Below are 24691 nucleotides of genomic sequence, written 5' to 3'. Positions count from 1 at the left end.
TGTGCAGGAAGGCGGCCCAGGATGGTTCACACTGCCCGTGTGTGTGCTCAGCAGCCCACTGGCTGATACCTGGCACTGGTATTGCCACAGCCAACGAAATCATCCCACAGTAAAGGCTCAGACGTAGCATTTTGGGGTGGTGTTCCTGGAAGTGCTCTGTGGAACTCCAGTTCTGAACCAGAATACCTCCATGGTATGCTCTGTGCATGCAGTGGGGGAAGGGGGATGATCAAAGGAGATGATGATCAAGGATCTTATTTCTCTGCCTTATCTAGTTCTTGTTGCTACATAAATAATGCAAATATAAGTGCAGTCACAAGGATCCCAGTCTTCCCTCAGCTATGAATATATTCTAATAGATTTAGTCAATTATAACAAAGATACGAAAATGACAGAAGTCTTTATTTCTTACAGCAGAGCTTCTACAACAATTAAACAGCTCCAGTAAACCCAAATTCTTCTTTGAAAGGTTTATTGTGTGAATACTAAGCTTTGTGCCATTCTGGGACCTGAATTAAAACCATCCGTTGGGCAGTGGCATTTCTGGGTAGGATTGGAAAGGTGGGGAGCTTGAAAAGAAAGAACAAAGTCCCAGTTCCAGTGGCTTTAATTTGTTAAAGACCTTGTTAGGGCTATAAAACTTTACCAGGTACTGTAGTTGCTTAGTTTAAGGAGGGAGGTCTGGTCTGGCCATTCATACCAAGAGGTTGTTTCAATTCCCAGCCTTGAGGTTTATAGGCTGTCACACATAGTCCTGGACCACGGGTTTATTGAATATTTTGAGAGTTTGAGGTTGCCTTTCCTCTCTGCCTTAGATTCTTAGTAACTACTGGAACCTGAAACAGTTTGACCCAATCTGTGGCAGCATTTTGTATATGCTTTTGGAAGAGACAAAAGGTTTTGTTTTCTTTTTCTACCATGCAATAATTCAAAAGAATAATGCAGTCAGGAAGCACAGCATTTTTTCCTTCTTCTAAGCACCAGCTCCTTCTAATAACATGTTTAATATCTCTAGCATTCATCAAAGGATTATTTAAGAGAAACAGAGCCTGTAGGTGTGATACTAATTACATATGTGAAGATGGATGTTATGCCAGGGCTAAGTGTCTGGATTACTGGTGATGAATGGGAGAGGGTAAGGCAAAGCCAAGGCCACACCAGGAAAACTTCTCTTTTGCATCTCAACTTGCTCTTTGGCAATTGCACTCCCAGAGTTCACAAATAGACATTTGTCACCCTCTGAAATGGACATTTATAGGCTCTGAACTGTAGGCAGTCAAGGAAATGAAGAGACCATCATTTCAGCAGGCTTTGGATAAAGCCCAGAGGCATAATTCACTGCAGAGACAGGTAGAACACTGAGTCAAATTTCTTAAAAATATAACATTTGCACAAGGAGAGATGCAGAAAAACAGCCTGACAGGGCTAGTTCCCCAGCAATTTACTTTTTGTTTTTTTATAAATTTCCTTGTTAAATGTCTCAAAAAGAGCATTCTCCTGAGAGCAATGCCCACAGCTGCCAAAGGTCTGACTGGGCCCTGCCTGGTGAAGCAGGTCGATGCTTTGGCTCCTTGCAGCTCCGTGGGTAAGGAGACCTGCAGTGAGTCTGCAAAATACAGCAAGTGCACTCATCCAGAGTCTCAGAAAGCTGATGAAAAACCCAGCCACTTCAGAGAAGTTCATATCTGGCCTTTGGAGTGCTTTCCTAAATTCATGCTTTCTGCAACTACACTGGCTTCAGATAATTTACAGAAAAAGTAAGTTTGAGCAATTGTTTAGTACATCTTGTACTGGCATCTTAAGCTGCCCCTCTGGTTCCCTTATCACCTGTGTGGAAGGAATCTGACAGTCTGCATTTAAAGTATTATTAATAAGACTTTTAAATTACGCTTGTGCTTGAATGAACTAAATGCTTCCACATGACAAATTGATATGAATGGTTTTAATAAACAGAAAATGAGAAGTAGGCTCATCTGTCCCTGGGGGCTTAGCTGGCTCCATTCATTCTTCTTATTAAATCCTGTCTGTAGGGCCCTGTTGTTTGCTTTGATTGATTACCTGACTCACCATAAACTCGGATTTCTCCTGTGCTACCATTTCAGATGGCAGGGAGGTCCCAGGCTCAAAGTATCTCCACTAACAAGGCAGATTAACAGATACTCCCTGGGCCAAAATTTCCCTGGCAACAGTAAACTGTTTCTCGAGGGAGACTGGACAGCAGCAGATGAGTCAGAACTCTTACAGCTTAGACCATATTTTGTTGGTATAAAATGCTTCCAGCTAACTCATTTGGCAAGAGATTAGAAACTAAACAAAATTAAGTTCACGCTTTTTTTCTTTCCCTCTTTAAAAAACCCCAAACAACCCAAACACTGTAATATAATGGTAATAAAATCAAGCTGAACTATAGGAACAAGAGCAAGTACTCCTCTTTCCTTTCCCCTGTTACAGGTAACCCCCACTACATAATAGCAGGCTTTTGTTTGGAATGAATGCTGTAAAGTTATGACCTATGTCAGCAAGCATTCATCATAAGAGTGAAATCTGCTTTACCTTTGACAGAGCGTTTTATAAACACTGGTTCTAGAACTAAAAGAAAGATTGAGCAGGAGCACCTGGGGCAAGCAGGAATGGAGATGATGGTAACTATATTATTTCACTGGTTTGACATGGCAAAGTAAAATTGAAAGTAAGTAATGAATCTGATGCTAAAACTGTATTTACTCCAAGAATATAAACTATCATCTAATTGAATTTCAAGTTGAATTTTTAATAAACCCAAAGCCAAGGACAGTGAAAACATTAAAAGCAAACTCTAGTGTACGTAACTGAACAAAATTAGGATTTCTGGAGCAGCTTCCCACTTATGTCATGGGCTTTGAATGACTGCTTTTTAATGTATTCTGTTTCAGAGGCAGAATAGAAGACGGACCCTCTTTCCTATGGTGTGATTCTCCACTGTGCATCACTTTGGCATTACTTTAAAAGCTTATGGGATGCCCAGGCCTCGTTCAGGCCCTTACAGAGAGATGGTGTGAATTTGCAGTAGATGAGTTATGCCTGAACCCCAGCAGACAATTTTAGATAATAGATTGCATGACTTGGGTTCTCCTGTCACACCAGGATGGATGCACATCTGTGTCAGAGGATGAGCTATCCCACCCAGCTGAACGAACCAATGCTGATTACACAGGAGGAAGATACACCATAATGACCTCAGATATTGATCTAAATATTGATCAGATACGTGACTGATGGTAACTATGGAAACTATTTAGATTCCTTAAACCTTATCCATAGATTAAGATAAAGACACCACTTTTCCTACAGGTTATCAGAAGATAACCATCTATCCTGAGCCAAGCAAGGATAGATGGTTATCAAGACAAGACAGAGATTCTTGTTCCTGTCTAAGAGAACAGATGAGTTCTGTGCCCTGGAAGGGTAGCTGCATGCCCTGCTTTTTGGGATCTGTCACTCACCCTTGAGCTGTGGTGTCACTGTAGGCTCCAAAGCTGCATTTGAACATGACCTCTCCAGCTACAAAGTGCTGACTCCGTGTAAGTCAGTGGGAGTTCTGATGCTGACTTGCATGGCAGCAGATTTGGCCTTTTTTGTCTGAAAGGCATCCTGGTACCTCAGAAGGCTCCTGCTCGTGGAGCTTGCAGTGCTTGGTCCACACTTCCCTTGGGTCTGCTCCTTTATTATGCTTGGACAAAGAAAACATCAAATGCTATGAAATCAGAAATTTAGTATTTTACACTCATAACATTCTCATTATATATGGGAACACTTAATGAAGCAAGAGGCAAAAAGCAAGATTATCAGGCAGACTGAAGATAAGTAGCTTGAAATCATAATCATTCAGAGTGTGTACTTGGATATTTGGGGGGTAGTTTGCCAACCAATGCAATGTTACAATGGAAAAGTTGACAACATTGAGATTGTTGTGACAATGTCTGATTGTTATTTGTGTATAATTTAAGGAGTAACCTAATCTTCTGTGCTAACACACATCAAAGAAACAAGGATCAGTATTGCCAAAGAGGGCAGTTTTATCATTTCCAGACTGTCCTTCTTACAGTACAATTTTTGTACAAACCATCATTAATTCTGTGTATAAAGTACATGTTCAATACAGCTCATTTGCCTTCTCTTCAGAACTTTTCCCCACTAACCTTCTTTATATCCCTTAGTTTCCCGTTCTTATCTATGTATCACCAGCAGTTGAAGGATGTCACTTGACACAATTGTATTGAACCGGTGTAAAGAAAAGTAGTTCAGTTAATACTTGGTAAGATAAATTAAACTGCACTTGCGGAGTTATGTCTGTGCAAAGTAGTGACCAACTATTTTCAAAACATTGTCCTGCCCTTTAAAAACTATATTTACCAGTTTAAAGCTGCAAACCACTTTAATAAGCACGACATAATCAATCCCAGACTAGCAAGAAGTTCAAGTATCTACAAGTAGCTCACCCTTACCAAAAGCCCCTGTAGGCATTTCGGTGCCTGACACATGTGCACATAGGTATTTATTTATAAAACACACATGGTTGTACATATGTTACAGGCATCTACATTAGAGTGTTTAGGTAAACAGTTAATTCAGTTAGCCTTTTTGCTATTGATGTATAAATAAATCTGCTTCCAAGAACCGGCTTTCCACAGACAAAGGCAGAGCAGTTCACTGGAGGAGTTGAACTGGAGAGGACTGGCATTGGGTTTGAAGGGCTGCAGCGTGTGCATAGCCAGACACAGGCAGGGTGCTGTGTGACACAGGGAGGGTGCTGTGTGACACAGGAAGGGTGCTGTGTGACACAGGAGGGTGCTGTGTGACACATGGAGGGTGCTGTGTGACACATGGAGGGCTGTGTAGGGAGTGCTGTGTGCCACGGGCAGGGTGCTGTGTGACACATGGAAGGTGCTGTGTGACACAGGGAGGGTGCTATGTGACACAGGGAGGGTGCTGTGTGACACATGGAAGGTGCTGTGTGACACATGGAAGGTGCTATGTGACACAGGCAGGGTGCTGTGTGACACAGGGAGGGTGCTGTGTGACACAGGGAGGGTGCTGTGTGACACATGGAAGGTGCTGTGTGACACATGGAGGGTGCTGTGTGACACAGGCAGGGTGCTGTGTGACACATGGAAGGTGCTGTGTGACACAGGGAGGGTGCTATGTGACACAGGGAGGGTGCTGTGTGACACAGGGAGGGTGCTGTGTGACACATGGAAGGTGCTGTGTGACACAGGGAGGGTGCTGTGTGACACACACACGGACAGGAGCACACGCGTGTGTCACACAGGCGGCACACACGCACTGCCCTGAGCATCGCACCCAGGGCGCTCAGGATGCCGCGGCTCCAGGAGCAGCACCAGCCTGTTGCTGTGCTCTGGTTTGTGCTCGGGGGGTGCCAGGGGCCTTGGCGTGGTGGCTCGGTGACTCCTGGCCCGCTGCAGGAGCCCGCAGGAGCCGCGGGAGCGGAGCCGGCGCAGCCCCGCAGAGGCTCCGCGGAGCCGGGCAGGGCCGGGGGCAGGGCCGGAGCCTCCTCAAACCACAGCCCGGCAGGTACACAGCGGGGCTTTAAAGTACAGCCTTCCCTTTGCAGCCAGCAAGGGAATTCTGACAGCATATTGGCACACCCACCAGGAACAAAGCTGCAACAGGCACCGTCAGCTGCCCCGGGCCATTACATAAGAATAAAAGATTGAAAGGTGTGCTGTGGGGATGATTCATATACCTGAGGCTCAGACCAGGTGCTCTGCAATTAACTGCATTAACCTGCAGCTGGAGTGAGTTCAGAGCGAAGGTTAGCTATTCTCAGTTCAATTGGTTCGAAATCTGTACTGGGGATTATATTCAGTTATTTATATTGCTGGGGGTTTTTGTTTGGTTTTTTGGCTTCTTTTTCTGTCTGGTTCTGCTGAGAAGATTAAAAAAAAAAGAGAGTGCTTTCTGTATGCTGAGATCTAATAATATTTAATGCAGGGTATACAGCAATTCTCCTTCTAAAGTTAGAGGGAGGAACCACAAAATGACATTCAAAGTTAGGATGACATTTATTTGGAATGTCCACTGACTTGGGGTAGGTGGAGGGAGAGAGATGGCTTTGAAAAGTAGAATGCTTACAGGGATAACCCTTTTTCAGTTTTACAGAACATGGCAGGGCTTAAAAAATGTGCCTGCCTTAGCACATGGACAGACTACATGATCTCTTTTGAAATCTGCACAGGATCTTTTTACCCGCTGCGTTTAATTTCAGAATCCAGTATAGTCATTAAAGAAAATAAAATTATGTTTGTTCTTTCATCTGGAGTACAGAGCAGTATCAATTTTTCATTCCCTCCTCCTTTGCATTCCCACTTTCAAAAAAAAAAAAAAGGATGTATAGATGGAGGAATTCACCCTATAGCTCCCCTAAAATCTCTGGTCTCCAACAGCTGCTTTGAATTGATTCTGTATACATGGTTGCCTAATGTGTGCAGCATGTAACACTGTTCCTGTGCTCTTGAACAGGAGATTACCAAACTCAAATATTACATGTACTGAACTTGCAGTGAGTCTAGAAAGGTCTGGCAGTGTCCTCCCAAATGTCTGAGTTTTCTGATCACTCTCTCGTGGAGCAATGGTGCATTCCAGCACTGCTGTGTCTGAGCACTTCCTGCTCGCTTCCATCAAGAATATTCTTCATTTAAGCACAGGGAAAATACAAAGTTAGGCAAGGGGCTGGAGGACACAGAGACATTTGCCAGCAGTAATATTCCATTATACTTTATCCATGCTGTTGTCTGTGCATCCCATGCAGATGTAAGTATTTCAGACTAAGCAGGTCTTGCCTCCCACTGTGTTTTAATCACTTCCATATAATAATAATTTAAATAGGAAAAAAGACCCGTGAACATCTAAGAGTGATCTAAATGTAACACTTCCTCCCCATATTTCATTCTGGTGTAACTCCACTGTACAGGAAAGTTTTCTGTGCCTTACTCTGTACCACACTGGCAGTCTGTGGGTTTGAGCCAGATGGATTCTCTGTCAAATGCTTTAACATTTCTATCAAACTCCTGCTTTGGCATGGGAAGTACAGCTTGTCATGTTCTGTATGAGGAGGATAAAAGAAGAGATTGGATTTAGTGGCATTAGGATGGGTTGTGGTTTAGGCTGTGAGTGAATGTGGGGCTCAAATAGCCAACAGGCACTCTGGCCCCAAACTCAGCCTGAGCAGGTCTCTCTCGTCCTGCAGCCTGACATTAGAGATCAGAGGTTCTGCCACCAGCTACAATTCGTTTTTAGTGTCATCAGGTGAGGGAAAGACTGGACTAGAAACACACCAGCCGTGACTTTTGGATAGAATCAACTTTTATACGTGACCTCTGTGGTGATTTTGTGAAATGTGGCATGCCTGCCTTCACTACTGGCTCAGTCTCTCCTGTGCTTCTCTCATGCAATGTACACAAAGTGTCTCCTTTTTGTGATCTGGAAATAATAAATAGCATTGCAAACAACGGCATTTCAATTTCTCACTTTTTGTGCTTCCTTCAGAGAACGTGTGATTGCCATCACACTCTTAAAATTCAAATGCCAGATGGAGAATGCCCAAGGACAACTTACAGCAATGATTAAACCCATATCATACATTCCTGCTACCTAAGAATGTAAAAGGGATCAGCAGGTCAGGCCAGAAGCCCATCCAGCAGGATATCCTGTCTCTGCCAGTGCACTCTAGCAGAGGGGTAGAACATAAAACTGTGGTGGGATTGGTACTTCCTCAATATATCATAGTAAATACTGGGGGAACAACATAATCCCATGGGGAATATCATGTACCCATGGGAATCTTTGAACTGCTAAATTTTAGTTCAGTTCTGAACTGTGTCAAGGATTGTTAAAGGTTAAAATTGCTACTATTATTAATCCATGCAAATAAAAATGACCTCAGTAATTTGTATCAGTGTAAGTTAGAGTGAGTGAGAAGACATGAGGGTTCAGGTAGACAGGTCTGGAATTTTAGCTTTAACGATCTGTTAAAGCTAAAACATTCTGTTTAGATTCTGTGATTCTAACATTTTACTAATGCAGGATCACCACATGTCAGCTTTCCCTGCAAGGCACTTCAGAGTTACTGATAAAACTAAAATTGTTCTCTTCCTCTCACATGGGGCAAACACACAACACTACGCAGTGAGGCATTGTAAAGTATAAATAGTCTTCTGCAGGGACAAAGACCAGAGGAACACTTGCAAAGTAATGAATGGGTTTGGAAGGGCGAAGAGAACTGACTCACCTATAGCACCCCAGGTTGTGCTGCTGAGCAGCTGATGAAAGGCAGCAGGAGCCCCTCAGCAGCTCTGTGCTCCAGACCCTTCTCTGGACAGACTGCAGCCCCTCAGTGTCTTTGCTGTCCTGAGGAGCCCAAAACTGAGCCCAGGGCTCGAGGTGTGGTACAGAGGGACAGGCTGGTGCCCTGGTGCTGCTGCCCCACCAGCGCTGGTACAAACCACGGTGCCTTTGGCCTCCGTGGCCACCCGGGCACTCGAAATTGGGAGGAGGAGAGATTCCCCTGCAGCTGAGCGGTTAATTTTTTCCTAAATCAGAGAACATTAATGGTCAGAGAGAATTACTTTCCTCCTTTTGCACCTCCAGGTGGTACACAAGCATTATGGGTTATATACAATAGTGCCCAGGAGTGGGAGCTGCTGTGAGGGCAGCAAAGGCAGTCCAGAGCCCTGAGATCCCTGAGAGCTTGCTCGGGGTCTGACTGCTCCTGGCAATGGTTGGCTGCTTGAATTTGTATTTGTGAGCAGGTACAGACTCAGACTCGAATGACAGAGGGTTTAAAGGATTGGTTTTACCTTGAAAAGTAGGAGTGGAGAAGTTATGGATGGAAATAAGGGTGGAAATGACAACAGGAGAACTAATTAATCCTTGCTATCATCTGCAGTTTTCACTGTGTTTATGCCTTTACAAGCCTAGATTTGGCTGCAAGATATGCAAACAGTGCATGCAAAAAGACTGGTGAATGAAGGTTATCAAATGGTGTTTATAAGAAAAGAAAGTCTGTATGCATTTTCTTTTTTTCCTGTTCTTGTTTTTAGAGTCTGTAGAACTTTCTGCTTTGACCTGTGCTTTAAATTATAATATTCCTATAATATTAGAGTATAAGTGAAAAGGATATTTTCCTACCTTTATGTAATTTTAGCATTATCAGGTTTATTTCTGATTTATTTTTTCTGCTTTGGCTTTAGTTTTGTTTGTTGTTTTTGTTCCTAAGAGCAGAAAAATACTGTATCTTTAAATTAGGAGTAGCTGAATAATGAATCTTGGGCAGTGAAAAGGCTAATGTGCTGTGGAAGAGAAGGAGTTTAATCTAATTTAGTTGGAGGGTGTCTGTCTGTGGTGTTGTTTTCTGGACTGTGGGAATAGAGGAGGGAAGCTGCCCCAGTGAATGGTTCCTCCTGAGCCAGAAGCAGTGGGGAGTCCCTTAGATGCCACTGATCCGAAGCCAGGCCATGAAAAGGGGATTAAAGAAATGTTCTGATTTGCAATTCACACTAATGCACCCCATCGAACCTTTGGTAATATTTCAAACCACATTTCAAGGGAAGTGCCCTTAAAATAGCCAGCTAAATTGTATTAGAGCAATACTATACGACCCACTCATCCATTTATGATTTGTTTTTGTTTTTAATTCTTTTAACTCTTGGTGGTGGTGGCTTTCTAAGGCAATTAAAACTTTTGTGCATTGTGCAGATTCGCACTTGCATGGGAATATTTCTCAGTGTGCCTGTCCTATTAGGCAGACATGTTTACTTAAATTTTGGAGGAAAACTGCTACAAAGATGCTGTAGCTAGGAAAAAATAAACCCATTTGGTTTGGAAAACAAACATTTCTCTGCATGCCATTTAATTTTATTAATATCTAGTGGAAATCCAGTAAGATATACAGGCTTATAAAACATGGCTAGAATAGCTATCAGCTTTCTTTTTGTGTGTATGATCCTTTTCTTTTGCAGTTGTTATCTGTATGGCTAACATGTTTTTTTAATATCTATGTTTTTAATATATAATAGAATTTGTTACTGGAATGAAACGTGTGAGTTAAAAAGTGTCTGAATGAATGCATAAAAATATAGATGAGAATAGGATTATTGAATGGGATTAACATTAAACTGATCTCTACTTTTTTGTGTAATAAATGGGTGGCAGAAATATTAAACCTGAAAATCAGTTATAGCTACAGACTTCTTAAATACAGGATTGTCAATATCAGTTCTCATTCTGTCTAACACACCATTGTTCCCCGTAAGTAATTTAGACTATTTTACTAAAAATCTTTAATGCACCAATTAACTCTTCAACTCCCTGAGCTGCTCATTTCATTTCTCTTTACTGCTGAAGTGTCAGAACATTCTCTCTCAGATGGATTATTTGGGTCTTCTTTAATCCCATTTCAGAAAGCCTTGCCTGGCACTGTAATTTCCAATGACTCTAACATGGATAGAATGGATGCAACTTTGATTTTCCCCATCAGCCATATCAAAGTGTTTTATTACACTGCCACTGTAATAGATTATACAGCATGAAACTTTGCCATTGCAGCGACGAGGGCTGCTGGTGGCTTTTTTCCTGGCTTGTTTATGGTTTGCTTTACCTACAGAATACTTAGTTATGGTTTGAATTATCTCAGGCCTTATTGAATATTCAAGTTTTAAAATCTTTTCCTTACGGGACAGAAGAAGAGCTGGACTTTAAGATACAGATTATTCCTCCGCACATTTTTGGGAGGTGGGGAGGTGGATAGCTAGAGGGAGAAATGCATCCTTCCTGTGAGTTGGCACATTATTTGAAATCATGTTTAATTATAAAGTTTCATTAAAAATCTTTTGCTTAAAATTTTAGAAGCCTAATAAGATTTCCATTAATTTAAACATATCACTATTCCCACAACGGCCCAAGTGCTTTCTTTTTCCTCTTTCATCCATGGTTAAATATGTAAATAAAATGTCTAAAGTCATTCTTCAAAGAAGACAAAAGAAAAAAGAGCTGAGGGAAAAGACAGCCATAAAATTCCTCCCAATTCTCCATAACATTTGCCAGAGGGGGGCCAACTCCTAGCCAGGGCCTAGCAGCAGGGGTGCCTGGCTGCTCCATAGAATCACACATCTCAAATCCCACACACAGGAGAAAAAAATAAAATAAAATATCTTTTCAGCTGAAGCCATCAAAAGGCTCTTTTCATTTATTAGTTACAGAGGTATCTTCCAGTTGCTGATTTCTCAGCACTCTCATTTTTCTATAATAACATTCTATTTGTTCCTCTCACTGACTCAGGCTCACTGAATGCATGATACTCGTAGATAGCTCTTTAAAAATATAGAAAGTAAAATAAATGATCTAAAGCAGGATGCACTGGCTAAAAGAATGGCAAGAAAAACAAGGCTGATTTAAATTGGCACATGAAAGATCAATTAAGAGAGACACAACTACAAGGCTTGGAGGTTCCCCCCCTTTTTTTTTTCTCACTTTCATTTGTGTTTCTTTTTTGCCTCTTAGGAGAAAAAGGTTGCTATCAGTGCTACAGGAGATGTTTTATTTCATGTATTTTTTCTAGATTACTTCAATGTCAGTGGTGATAGAATATGCTTTACAAAATACTTGTTGGGAAAAAAAGAAAGAAAAACAAGCTCCCAAACAATCAAGTTGGATAAAACAAACATTGAATATGTGCCTGTTATGCATTATTTAAATTCTACTTTTTTGTTATTATTTAAATTCTACTTTTTAAAGTAGAATTTACTTGTCCCTTGAAAAAGCGTTCCCCACACTTCCCTACTACCCCCAGCTGAGCTCTCTAGAAGAGGAATCAGGATGAATACAAATACTAAGAAAACAGGCTTAGATTAATGAAGAATGGAAATGCCCCAGCACACTCTCTCTCTCTCACACACACACAGACACACTAAAATAAATAAAGCTTTTTTTTTTGCTCATAGCACTGCCTGCTTTTGAAACATTCCCTAAGGAATCTGAAAGTGTCCAAGGAAAGGTCAGTCCCTAGGACCAGTACTTTATAAATATAATCTCCTCGATCCGCTGGAAAGCCACAAAAAGGACCACGCTTTCCAAGCCACGATTTTATGATGGCTTTTACTCCTTGGCAAGAACTGGCCACATCTTCAGGGCTTTCAGAGACAAACATTAGCCCTGGTTTGTTGTCCTTGCTTGGATCCATTTCACCCTTATCACAATTGAGGAAGCCAACAGTTTCCTTTCTAGAGCTGGTGGGGTATTAACTCTGACCCTGCGGGATTTGGTAGTTTCCAGGAGAATCCGTGTTCTTTTCGATAAGAAACAGGCACTAATGGAGAGGAGCCCGGTTTGTGTGGGTGAGCATGAATGAAATGAAAGAGAGATTTTCCTTCTTCATTAATATGTTCTCTAAAACTGAGCTCAAAGGGGGGGTGGGGGGGCGGGGGAAAGGGGATCTGAGCAGAGCTAATCTTTGACTTCTGCTCGCTGTGCTCCTTCTCCGTCTGTAAAACTGCGATCTGCAGTTTGGCTGGGGATTTAACTTCCTCCTTCTATAGCTCTGAGAGACCAATAAGCAAAATAAATCTCAAAGCTTAACTTGAAAAGTAAACACGACTCACTTTAGAACGATTGCCGTCTCCAAAAATCTGTAAGTATCTTTTCTCTAGTGGATGAAGTAACTTCCCCAAGGGTATGTCTCTAGTCCTCTTAGCGTTTCTTATTTAAGGAAGGGGGGGAAAAAAAGCAAGCTACTTTTCGAGTGATGCCATACCGTGATTAAACCCATAATCAGGTACTTTACCAGCAATCCTGCCTGTCCTGTTCATTTAGGAATTCGAGACAAAGCACGACATTCGAAAAAAGCTCAGACTCCAGGCTGAAAGCAACCATATTTTATTACCCTGGCAGCGAAGAGTTTATAGCACTCGCCATAAAATGCATCCTCCTCCCCACATCCTCCCTGCTAAAGCTTTGCCCCCCCTCCAATAAAGGCAGTCAAGGAGGCACCACCTTCAGCCCTCTTATTAGGAGACACGAAGTCTGAAGCCTTCGCTCTCCCTGGCTTCCTACCTGAGCGAGGGAGGGCAGGCTGACGCCTTCTACAGAAAAGATCTTGTTAAACTTTCAAGAGAGGGCAACGGGAGGGAAAGGAGAAAGGAAGGAAAGAGAGAAGGAGAGAGAAACAAATGGGGCTTTTTCTAATCTGTGCCGATCAAGGAGAACCTGTAGGGGTCCTTAAGGAGGTTTCAAGGCGTTCCGAGTGATTGGAAAGTAAATCACCGTGTCAGCTTCACCTTTCTCATGCAAAGTGGATGTCGTATGCGAGGCGGATCCTCCACAGGTTTTTTTTTTTTTTCTTCTTGGGTTTAGCTTTTTTTTTTTTTTTTTTTTTTACTTTATTTCATCCTCGGATTCAGCCGCCCCCAGAAGCCCCAGCTGCTCCGGCCCCGGGAGTCGGTGGCGAGCGGGGGGAGCGGAGCCGGCACAGACACCGCGCACACGCCAGCCCTGCTCGGCAAAGCGCGGCGGAGCCGACCTATCGCAAACCCAGACCAGAGGGCGGCGAGGAGGGGGGGGGGATTTTTCAGGCCCCCCTCTTCAATGGCTTAGATATTTCCTCCTCCTCCTCCTCCTCCTTTATTCCGCACTCGGATAAACCAATCCCCACCTCTCGGCAAGAAAGTGCGGAGCTGTGACCCGTTGGAGGAGAGGACAATCCCCGGAGACACCCGCAGCACCAAAAGCCGCCCGGGACATGTGCGAGTGGAAGCGGTGATCGCTCGGCTCTGCCCGGACCGAGCCCTCCCGGCATCGCTCCGCCGGCGCGGCCGGGAAGCGGCAGCGGGGCGCAGGAAGCAGCGGAGGAGAGAGGGAGGTGGGAAGACGGATCGCAAAAGTGGAAGCCCGGGGAGCAGAAAGTTGCCGGGCTGCCCGCCGTAAGTTTGGCGCATCTGCGGGCCGGGGGCGCTTTCCCTTCCGCCCGCAGCCGCCCGGGCGCTCCCCGCGGGGCCGCCGCGGCCCGGGCGATGCTGCCCCGCTCCGCCGGCCCCGCGGCCCCGCCGCGCTCGGGGGCGATGCTGCCGCGGGCAGGGCCGGGCCGGCCGCTGCTCTGAGCCCCGCGGCCCCCGCCCCGCTCGGCCCCCGCCCGCGGCCGCGCTCCGGCCACACGCGAGCCGCCACAATGGGGCCGGCGGCCGGGAGCGCCGGGCGCACCGCGCTGCTGCTCTGCTGGCTCAGCGGCTGCTGCGCGGCCATCAGCTCCATGGACATCGACCGCCCCGGCGACGGGAGGTGCCAGCCCATCGAAATCCCCATGTGCAAGGATATTGGCTACAACATGACGAGGATGCCAAACCTGATGGGGCACGAAAACCAAAGGGAAGCTGCCATTCAGCTGCACGAGTTTGCCCCCTTGGTGGAGTACGGGTGCCACAGCCATCTGAAATTTTTCCTGTGCTCCCTCTATGCCCCGATGTGCACGGAGCAGGTTTCTACCCCGATCCCAGCCTGCAGGGTGATGTGCGAGCAGGCGAGGCTGAAGTGCTCCCCGATTATGGAGCAGTTCAATTTTAAGTGGCCAGACTCCTTGGACTGCAGCAAACTGCCCAACAAGAACGACCCCAATTACCTGTGCATGGAGGCCCCCAACAACGGATCGGATGAGCCACCCAGGGGCTCCAGCATGCTGCCACCCATTTTCCGTCCCCAGCGGCCCAGCAGTGGCCACGATCTGCAGCAGCACAAGGACAGCCTCAGCAGAACGTCCTGTGAAAATCCTGGCAAGTTCCACCATGTGGAAAAGAGCGCTTCCTGCGCACCGCTCTGCACGCCAGGGGTTGATGTTTACTGGAGCAGGGATGACAAACAGTTCGCTGTCATTTGGATTGCCATCTGGTCCATTCTGTGCTTCTTCTCCAGTGCTTTCACTGTCCTCACTTTTCTCATAGATCCTCAGCGTTTCAAGTACCCCGAGAGGCCCATTATCTTCCTCTCGATGTGCTACTGCGTCTACTCAGTGGGGTACATCATCCGCCTCTTCTCAGGTGCTGAGAGTATTGCCTGCGACAGGGACAGCGGCCAGCTCTATGTCATCCAGGAGGGGCTGGAGAGCACTGGCTGCACCATTGTGTTCCTGGTTCTGTATTACTTTGGTATGGCGAGTTCCTTGTGGTGGGTGATCCTGACTTTAACGTGGTTTCTGGCGGCTGGGAAGAAGTGGGGGCACGAAGCAATCGAAGCCAACAGCAGCTACTTCCACTTGGCAGCGTGGGCCATCCCGGCCGTGAAGACCATCATGATCCTGGTCATGAGAAGGGTGGCTGGAGACGAGCTGACAGGGCTGTGCTATGTTGGCAGCATGGATGTGAATGCCTTGACGGGGTTTGTGCTCATTCCTTTGGCTTGTTATCTAATCATTGGCACTTCTTTTATTCTTTCGGGGTTTGTGGCCCTTTTTCATATCAGGAGGGTGATGAAAACAGGTGGAGAAAACACCGACAAGTTGGAGAAACTTATGGTGAGGATTGGTGTCTTCTCAGTCTTGTATACAGTGCCTGCAACTTGTGTGATAGCTTGCTATTTTTATGAGAGACTGAACATGGATTATTGGAAAATTGTGGCAACTCAACAGAAATGCAAGATGAACAATCAGACTAAAAACTTAGACTGCATGATGAATAACTCTATCCCAGCAGTAGAAATTTTTATGGTCAAGATTTTTATGTTGTTAGTTGTGGGCATTACCAGTGGCATGTGGATCTGGACTTCCAAGACTCTTCAATCCTGGCAAAATGTTTGTAGTCGGAGATTAAAGAAGAGAAGCAGGAGAAAACCCGCAAGTGTTATTACGAGTAGTGGAATCTACAAAAAACCTCAACATCCACAGAAAACTCACCTTGCAAAGTATGAATCAACATTACAACCGCCCACCTGTGTGTGACCAGGTTTTAGAAAAGACTGTATCTCACCTTACAGACTTACAAATGTCCAAGTAGCAGTCAGAAATTTAAAAATGAATGGTGCTTTTTTTGTCAGAACAGTTTAATATCTCAAGGCACAAAAATGTATCATGCTGAATTCAGGACCTGGTGAAAAACTGAAGGTAAACGTACTCATGGAAAGGTTTTCAGTGAAAGAAATACTGTGAATTAAAACAGTCTCTTCTGTTACTAATTCGTAGTTAAGGATTACATCCATCCCTCAGATTAAAAGAAAAACAACGTAAAAACAAAACCAAACACAACGACCAACACCTATTTAACTTTTTCATGTAGCTGGGCTGGATTTTCTTCAGCTTTCTGAGTAACAAGGTATAGTCAAGTTTTATGGAGCAATGGTTTGATTTTAAAAGTGCCCGAGTGAGCATTGTCTCTCCAGGGACACTGAGGTCCCGAGGAGGCCTGTCCAGAGCAAGGATGCTCTCTGGGAAAGCAACCTCCGTGCTAACGTTAAAATCCTTTACAACTCCTCCGAGCCTACTGGGTTTGGAGTGCCTAAAAATAGGCTCAATCTATAATGCTCACCAATATTCTTTCACCAAAAGAGAAACTTCCTGCACCAGACACAAACTTTGTGAATAAGAATAATGTGCAATACATTTTTTTTTCTTACCATGACATGAAAAGAGAAACAAGTATTTTGCTGTACATAAAGACAACAAAAGAAATCTCTTAACAAAAGAACTAAGAGGTCTAGTCCTCAGAAACCCTTTAGTGTTACATTTTGTGGCTTTTTAATGGAAATCAAGCCAATGTTATACACGTTTGGACTGATTTGTGCAAAAAAAAAGGGGGGGATCAATTCAAAGAGACCCAAAGGGCTTATTGACTCTTTCTATTGTTAAACAAATTCTCACTATGAATAGATCAAGAAGCACTAGATTCTGCAAAGGGAAGCTTTGTATAGAGTGATGCTCTTTACTGTGCTGGGGGTGCACAGTTTTGTGCTGTATATATTTGTAATATACAATTATTTTTCATGCTCCACTATTTTATTAAAAATAAAATATGTTCTTTAGTTTGATAATTTTGTGTGTTCTAAACTTTCTCTGATGTGCTTTGCGGTTAATAAACTTGTTTCCTGGATTATTTGATAAAAGCACACTTTGAATATAATAGTTGTTGTTATACTTGCCTGCAAGTACAGATAGAGAGAACAGTAACTTACTCGAAAGAAATTGCAAGTTGGAAAGAAATAAATGGATTTTGAAGTTGCACCTTTCTGTGAGCCTCTGCAACTGAGAAGAGTGAATGGGAAGAAGCTTTAGTGATGTAAAAAGCTGCAGTGATGTAGAGCAGTACCATGTTTACAAAGCACTGAAATTACAGCAGTGATCCTCGGTTGACACCCCTTTAAAATCTGCATAGGCTACGTTCAGCATGTTGAAGATCGCTGGCTCACTCCACGCAGCTGCAGCGCAGTTCAGGCTCTGCCCTTCAGGGAATTTTTCCCCCTTTCTAACACCACGGAAAATATCACCATTTGTGGAAAGACTTAGGGAAGACTGGGAAGTACAAACGCAGGATTTGAATGCTACTTCAGGGAAGTTATCTGATGAAGCTCAAATTGTAAATACATTTCCAAGAAGGTTCTAGTGGAGTATGATTTTGTGTGAATGAAGTTTTCCATGCAGTTTTCCAGTTGGTGACCTGGCTGGGTGATGGCCTGGTGAGGCAGGGAGGGATAGAACCTTACACAGGCTGCTCTAGAAAAGCCTCTGTCAGGGCTCCCATCACAGGGAGAACAGAGGTCTTGATGGACTTGGGGAGAGTGGGGATCCTTGGGACAGTCATGCTGTGGCTGGGAATTTTCCAACGAAAGGTTCTTTAGTAGTGGTCTGGTTTTTCAACTTATCTGTGCAGTGTGACAGATAAATTTGTGCCTTGTACTCTTTTTAAGTGTTCCCAGCAGTGACGAGGAACTTGAGTGACAGAAATGATCTTGCAGCTATTATTAATAATCTTTATGTCTAAAGTGCACATATATAAAGTAGCTTTTGATATAAAATTTATCTTTTGAGGAAGAGAAAATATCTTTTTGCTCTTTTGTGCCAGTGTGCCACTGTTTGACACACAGCTTTGAGATGCCCTGGAAGTTAATCCTGGTCAGAGGATGCTGTGCTGGAGCCAAAGCAGGACATTGCACTAAACAAATCCACTTCTGAAACTACTGAATTAATGCCTGTGCATCTGCATATGCTCTGGCTAAGTCAATGGCGTGAGATCCCGAGAAATAGAGAGTTTTAAAATCTGAGCATTGCAGATTGCTGCAGGAACCCTTCAGGTGTGGGTTTTGTTACTGTGTGTGTCCCCTTGCCAGGGACGTGTGTGCCTCACACGAAATGAATCCCTGACAGAAGGGTCAGTGCTGGCTGCAGCAGGGACAGGTTTGTTCAGGGAATGCTCTCAGGCTTCGCTCTAATGTGCACTGGGCACTGAAATAAACATCTCACTGTTTCTGTAGGCTATAGAATATTATTTGCTTTCACTGGTGATGGTGAATTCTTACAGCCTGCTATCAGGATTCTGGAAGAGAAAAAAGTGAAGAGAGATGTTCAGCAGTGGCTGAGTTCCTGCTGCCATTCTGAGTTCATTCAGTTGTCAGCTTAGGCCCTTCGTTGCCACCAGAGCAGAACTGCACCTTTTTCTATGAAAATGCCAAATAATTCTTGGCTGGATGCTTCGTGTTACAGAGAGATTCCTGCTCAGCTGTAAACCAAGTATTCAGATTTTATTTCATGTTTGCAGTTATTCAGGAATTATTGGGGGGGGGGATACTGGTAAGGAAATTAGATTCTTCAAGTACGTAATGATGCTAATTTCTTTACTTCAGGACTAGTACACTGTAAATGCAGCAAAGTGCAATGACTGCCTTTAAGGACATCTTAAGAATTAATTAATTCAGAGATTGTACTTCTGACTGTCCCATAACTCCTGACGATCTTAACAGTTTAATACTGAAGTTGCTACTTCTTAAGGAATTGGAAGCTTATTACTGTTAAGAGAAAGTGATATTCTCATTTCAAAGCAATTCATTTAATATAGCATTATTCATACTTAACACAGATTTGTGTTCTTGTCTTAGAAAGCTGCATATTAGTTAAGTGATAATAATACTAAAAGTCATTAAGACAACATCTCAAAAATATTAAGCTTCTTTATTTTTCACAGTAATTTTAAATTTTAGTGAAATTGTGTTTGTATTTTTATTTGTTGAATTTTATAGGATTTTTCTTTACTGTCAAGGCCCAATAGGTATTTGCTTATCTCAGACTTTTAGGAAAAGTATCTGTATGTGGTTATTTTAACAATCCAGTCACTCCATAGGAAACTTGTTGAGGAAGAAATGTTCGGTGGCATTTATCAGATAAAAATTCTAAAAGAAATGCATTCAGTTGGCGTGTACATACACTGTAAATCAAGAACCAGATGTTTGCCACAGGCTTGTGTACAGGTAAAAGAAAGGCAGAAAGTTCTTTTTTCTGGCAAAGGTATTTGGTAGAACACTTTGATTTACTGAAGAGAGATTAATGAGGTAAGAGTACGAGATCAGCAGGGGAAAATGGGATTCAGGGCAAAATCCCACAAAATTCTAATTACAACAGTAAGAGTCTTGTTTCTCAGTGAAATGCTGATGCTTCTCATAAATAGAAATATAATTAAGCTCAGTACTTGCAGGGTTTAGCTTGAGACCTGACATGTTGGGACACTTTGAGCAGTGCTGTGCAAGCGCCACGGCCAAAAGGATGTGAGGGGCTCAGTCCAGGAATGTTCAGATCTCTTATCAGATTTTGCCCAAGCAGCATTTCATGTGTCTGTTATTATGCAGCCATTACTCACATCTGGCTGTCATCCCAGGGCTCCAGAGCGCATGAGGAGCCCAGGAACAGCCGTGTCTGTGACTCACACCCTGCCCACCCCAGCCCTTAACACCCCTGGCTTCAAGGGGATGGCTCTGTAATGATGGGATGTTACGTGCTCAGGTGGGCTTTTGATGACAGGTGGTCTCCAGCAACAGATGGCCTCAAAGGACCAACTCCAGTGCATTTGAGTTTAAAACATCTATGCATTTCTTAAAAAAAAATTTGAAATGTTATCCTCGTGTAATGTTTTTAAGTATTTTAGACAGAGTAGCCAAGTTATTAACAGTGACAGATGATAAATCAGGGCATCCTTTAAAAGGTGGGTGATGGTGATTATGTGGTCTTGGAGCTTGCTTTGATCAGAAGTGACAGCCCTGTAAGGTCTGTGCCACTCAATCCCCCCTGAAGGGAGATCAGCACCTGTTTGCACTTTGAGGCTCCTCTACCTCCCACTGCCTTCCAGCACTATTTCATCTTTTTTAACACACTTGATGTTGATTAGCTTTAAGCAAAGTCATTATTCATTTACAAAACACTCCTTGATGGAGCTGACTGAACTGTATTTCAGTGGTTTGTGCTGTAACAGTTAAGGGTGTATCAACATCCCCATTACGAAAGCTTTATTTTCAGGAAGCCACAAGTTACAATCTGCCTGAGTGCTAATATTAACAGGTTTCAATTATTTTTGGTCCAGACAATAGTACATGTTGCCTTTGGGTCTGTTCAGCTCGAGCCTGCGGTATCCTCACACGTTAATCCAGAAAAGACACGGGATCAGCTCTGTGAAACAAACAGGTCCTGGGCTGGTAGATCCGATTTTAGCTCAGAAAATGCTGTTCCAAACAGCTTGAGGCCTTGCTTGTGAAGTGGAACGGATATTTCAGGCAAAGGGCACAAACGAGGCTTTGACTTCACCAAGGGCTGTACAACAAACCCCGGAAACGAGTGCCCGTGGTTATTTCATGCTGTAAAGCAGGACTTTGGCACGGCCCTGCCAGGGCAGATGTGAGCTCCCAGGGCAGGCAGCAGGCTGTGATGGGGCAGCTCCAGCGCTCTGAGCACAGATGTGGGTCCTGCCCAGCTGCTTTGGGGGCCCAGCTCTGCTCTTCCTGTAGTAGCAAAGTTAAAGCTTTGGGGAGTTGTACATCAAAGGCAGGACCGAGCGATCCTTGTGCATGTTTGTAAGGCATTGTTTAAAGAGGAATTCCTTCATTTTGTTGTCATTAGTTTTTTCCTTCCTTTCTTCAAGATCTCCTCACAGATCTGCTCCACTGAAGTCAATGGGTGTCCAACTAAATTCAGTGTATGCTTTGAATCAAACTTCCTATCTCAGGGAAGGCATGAGCTGCAGGAAAAGTCATTATTTTGATTTTTTTTTCCACATCAGAGCATTTTTTGAAAATCCTGATGTGACATAAATTCATGACGCAGGAAAAAAATATCAGCGAATGAAACGATTTCAATTATATTTTCAAAAATGCTGCTGTGTTAGAATGGACAAAGCCCAGTATGTTGCAAAACCACCTGTCATTTCAAAATGAAATTCAAAAATACTGGATGTCGATAATGTTGGAATGAAGATTTATTTTTGGTTTGGTTTATTTTTAATATATTTAGGCTTTTTGAGAACACATATTTATTGCAAAATGCTCAGTATTAATCAATCGGCATTTCCTGCTGGCGAGGCAGCTCCTCAGAAATTCTTCAGTCAGTTCCCATCTTTGCTCCTGCCTCTGCCTCTCCGGAGGGGCTCAGACCTGCAGCATCCCCGGGAGCTAACGAGGAGCAGCAACATCTGGAGTGGAGCCCACATTGTGCACCTCGTTTGCTCCTTTCCTCACTGATCAGCACCTCTGCTCCCCTTCCCCTCTCCTCCACTCCTGATCAGTCTTTCATCATCTGCATGTGCCTGGCTTCTCTTCCCCTCCTCTCGAGTGATCCCATCCCTTCAGTCTCTAATCTGCCCACACACAGCTCTCTGTGCTACTGGCCGCTACCTGCCACTGCTTTGAGCTTTTTTTGTTCCACAGAAACGAAAAGATATTTCAAAACTTGTGTTTTATCTCTCTTTTTGGGTAAAGACTGTGGTAAGAAACAGAGGTTCAAAGTTCTGGGCTACCAAAGGCGCTGATGAACACAGGAGACTGTCAAGAAGAGACTGCCAGTTCTGAGCAGGTGCCTTAAACCTAAAAATGTGCTTTTGTGGAAGACAGGCATTGTTTGGTTCTGTCTTGTGTATTTGTTATTTTATAGTTCTTCTATCTGAGACTAATGTCTGTGTGAAATAAAAAACAGGAAAGGGACAAAGAACATTTGATCAATTGATAAAACAGGGGGAAAAAAGCCCCCACCTTTCACTCCAAAGCTTTTAGCCTGAGGAGAGCTTTGTATGCCTCAAAGCTGGCCAGTTTTTCCCAGCTATACCCAGCTGGTCTGACAGAAACCTTCTCCTGCCCTCAGCCTGGCTTCCTCATATCCTGAGTTGCTCCCAGCTATAGCAATGCTGCACTGACAACTGCATTACAAAGGAGACCGATTTTGACTCTTTGTGGTCCTATAAACAAATTTTGCCACTGGCCTGTGATCACCACAGTAATTTGATAACATTCGAATCACGGTATTGACAACAGAGGCTGCAGTATTGTAGGGGAGTCCTTTTTGCTTTGTTTCAGTCTCGGTGCTGAGATAGGAACATCAAGAGTGCACCAAATTTTATGTTTCTTTTCACACTCTGTAATAGCTCTTCAAGGACCTCCTTTGCATATCTAACAAGGAGAACTGTGGGAAAGAGACTTCTGAATCTTGAATGCTGTAGGGTTGTCTTTGATAGCAAATTTCACAAGAAAGTAAACACTGACTGAGTGTGTCTATATGGAGTGAAACTTTGCAATCTGTGAGCTCTTCCAGAAAAGACAGGAGAGAGAAAATTGAGCATAGGTAGTAAATAGGCTGAAGATGCTGAGAACAGAGCCATAGGAGAAGAGGAAGGAGAAAATTCCTCAGGGGATTTGGCATTGTTTGAGTCCTAAGGCTAGAGATGCACAAACTCAGCTGCTTATTTTTTGCACATTAATCTAATCTGGTGCCCAGGAGTTTGGTTTCCACTGCACTGCTCTGACCCTCTGCTCTCCCCACAGACACAGAAAGGCATTCCAGGTTTTGACTCCATGCTTCCCTGGTTATCCTGCATAACTGTATCAATATTTAGAGTGCACCTGATTATCGAGCTGTAAGCACAGGCTCTCACACAATTAGGAGAGTGTTACAGTGGTACAGCTTCTGATAAACTGAAGTTCCAATGTATGGTTTTTGAAATGAAGTACAGTGCAGTGGCAAGAGAAGGTTTGAAGAATAATCAAATTCAGAATTCCAGCCATTACTGGTTTTGTTAATTAACTTATCTGGGGCAACAGGTTCTTCTGCATATTTCTTTGAAAATACCACCCTTAGAGCCCACAGAGTCTGGACTGTGAAGGGGTGTATTACACAGCTCTTTGATCAGTTTTGAAAATTCCTCAAAGCCCTTCATTTGCAGGATATGATAAAACCAAATTTAAGGCAGAAGAAGGCACGTCCTCTACTCCTATTTTTAACTTCCAGATTTGGCTTCACATAGACTGACTGCTGATGGTTAGTGACCTCTGAACAAGGTACTTCATGGAGCAGATTCTGCTTTTATTAGGTACTCCAGGGAACCCTGCTGACACTGGGGCACTGCCACACATAGAGGATGAAGTGGAGAACAGTCTGGCTGCGTCCAGGTGTTTATTTCAGCCCTTGCCGTCCAGCCAGGCTGTCCTGTGCAGGCACAGGTTGGAAAGAGGATGAAATGGAACAACGGTGAGGTTGTCTTCCCCTCCCCGGGGCTCCAGGCATGACACCCCACACAAGGCGGAGTCACAGCCAGAGTGAGTGTGAGTGTTCACTGGATCAGAGTGAGTGTTCACTGGATCAGAGTGAGTGTTCACTGGATCACAGTGAGTGTTCACTGGATCAGAGTGAGTGCTCTCTGGATCACAGTGAGTGCTCTCTGGATCAGAGTGAGTGTTCACTGGATCAGAGTGAGTGCTCTCTGGATCAGAGTGAGCGCTCTCTGGATCACAGTGAGTGCTCTCTGGATCACAGTGAGTGCTCTCTGGATCAGAGTGAGCGCTCACTGGATCAGAGTGAGTGCTCTCTGGATCAGAGTGAGTGTTCACTGGATCAGAGTGAGTGCTCTCTGGATCAGAGTGAGTGTTCACTGGATCAGAGTGAGCTCTCTCTGGATCACAGTGAGTGCTCACTGGATCAGAGTGAGTGTTCACTGGATCACAGTGAGTGCTCTCTGGATCAGAATGAGTGCTCACTGGATCACAGTGAGTGCTCTCTGGATCACAGTGAGTGCTCTCTGGATCAGAGTGAGTGCTCTCTGGATCAGAGTGAGCTCTCTCTGGATCACAGTGAGTGCTCTCTGGATCACAGTGAGTGCTCTCTGGATCACAGTGAGTGCTCTCTGGATCAGAGTGAGTGCTCTCTGGATCACAGTGAGTGCTCTCTGGATCAGAGTGAGTGCTCTCTGGATCACAGTGAGTGTTCACTGGATCACAGTGAATGCTCTCTGGATCACAGTGAGTGCTCTCTGGATCACAGTGAGTGCTCTCTGGATCAGAGTGAGTGCTCTCTGGATCACAGTGAGTGTTCACTGGATCACAGTGAATGCTCTCTGGATCACAGTGAGTGCTCTCTGGATCACAGTGAGTGCTCTCTGGATCAGAGTGAGTGCTCTCTGGATCACAGTGAGTGTTCACTGGATCACAG

The 24691-nt window shown here is 44.0% G+C and overlaps 1 protein-coding gene across 1 annotated transcript; it reads left to right on the top strand.

Annotated features, from left to right (window-relative positions):
* The first annotated feature begins 14181 nt into the window (after positions 1–14181).
* FZD10 (frizzled class receptor 10) lies at positions 14182–17133 on the top strand. The gene has a single exon (XM_010398419.3). The coding sequence runs from the start codon at positions 14216–14218 to the stop codon at positions 15971–15973; it is 1758 nt and encodes a 585-aa protein (XP_010396721.2). The 5' UTR covers positions 14182–14215; the 3' UTR covers positions 15974–17133.
* The last annotated feature ends 7558 nt before the right edge of the window (positions 17134–24691 follow it).

This window comes from Corvus cornix, chromosome 15 (genome assembly GCF_000738735.6).
Source record: "Corvus cornix cornix isolate S_Up_H32 chromosome 15, ASM73873v5, whole genome shotgun sequence".
Classification (NCBI taxonomy): Eukaryota; Metazoa; Chordata; class Aves; order Passeriformes; family Corvidae; genus Corvus; species Corvus cornix.
The sequence above is the reverse complement of the archived record's forward strand: the minus strand, read 5'-3'. Positions and strand labels throughout refer to the sequence as shown.

What these genes read in the sequence shown, in the direction of transcription:
- FZD10 (XM_010398419.3), top strand. Translation starts at nt 14,216, where the DNA reads ATGGGGCCGGCGGCCGGGAGCGCCGGGCGCACCGCGCTGCTGCTCTGC.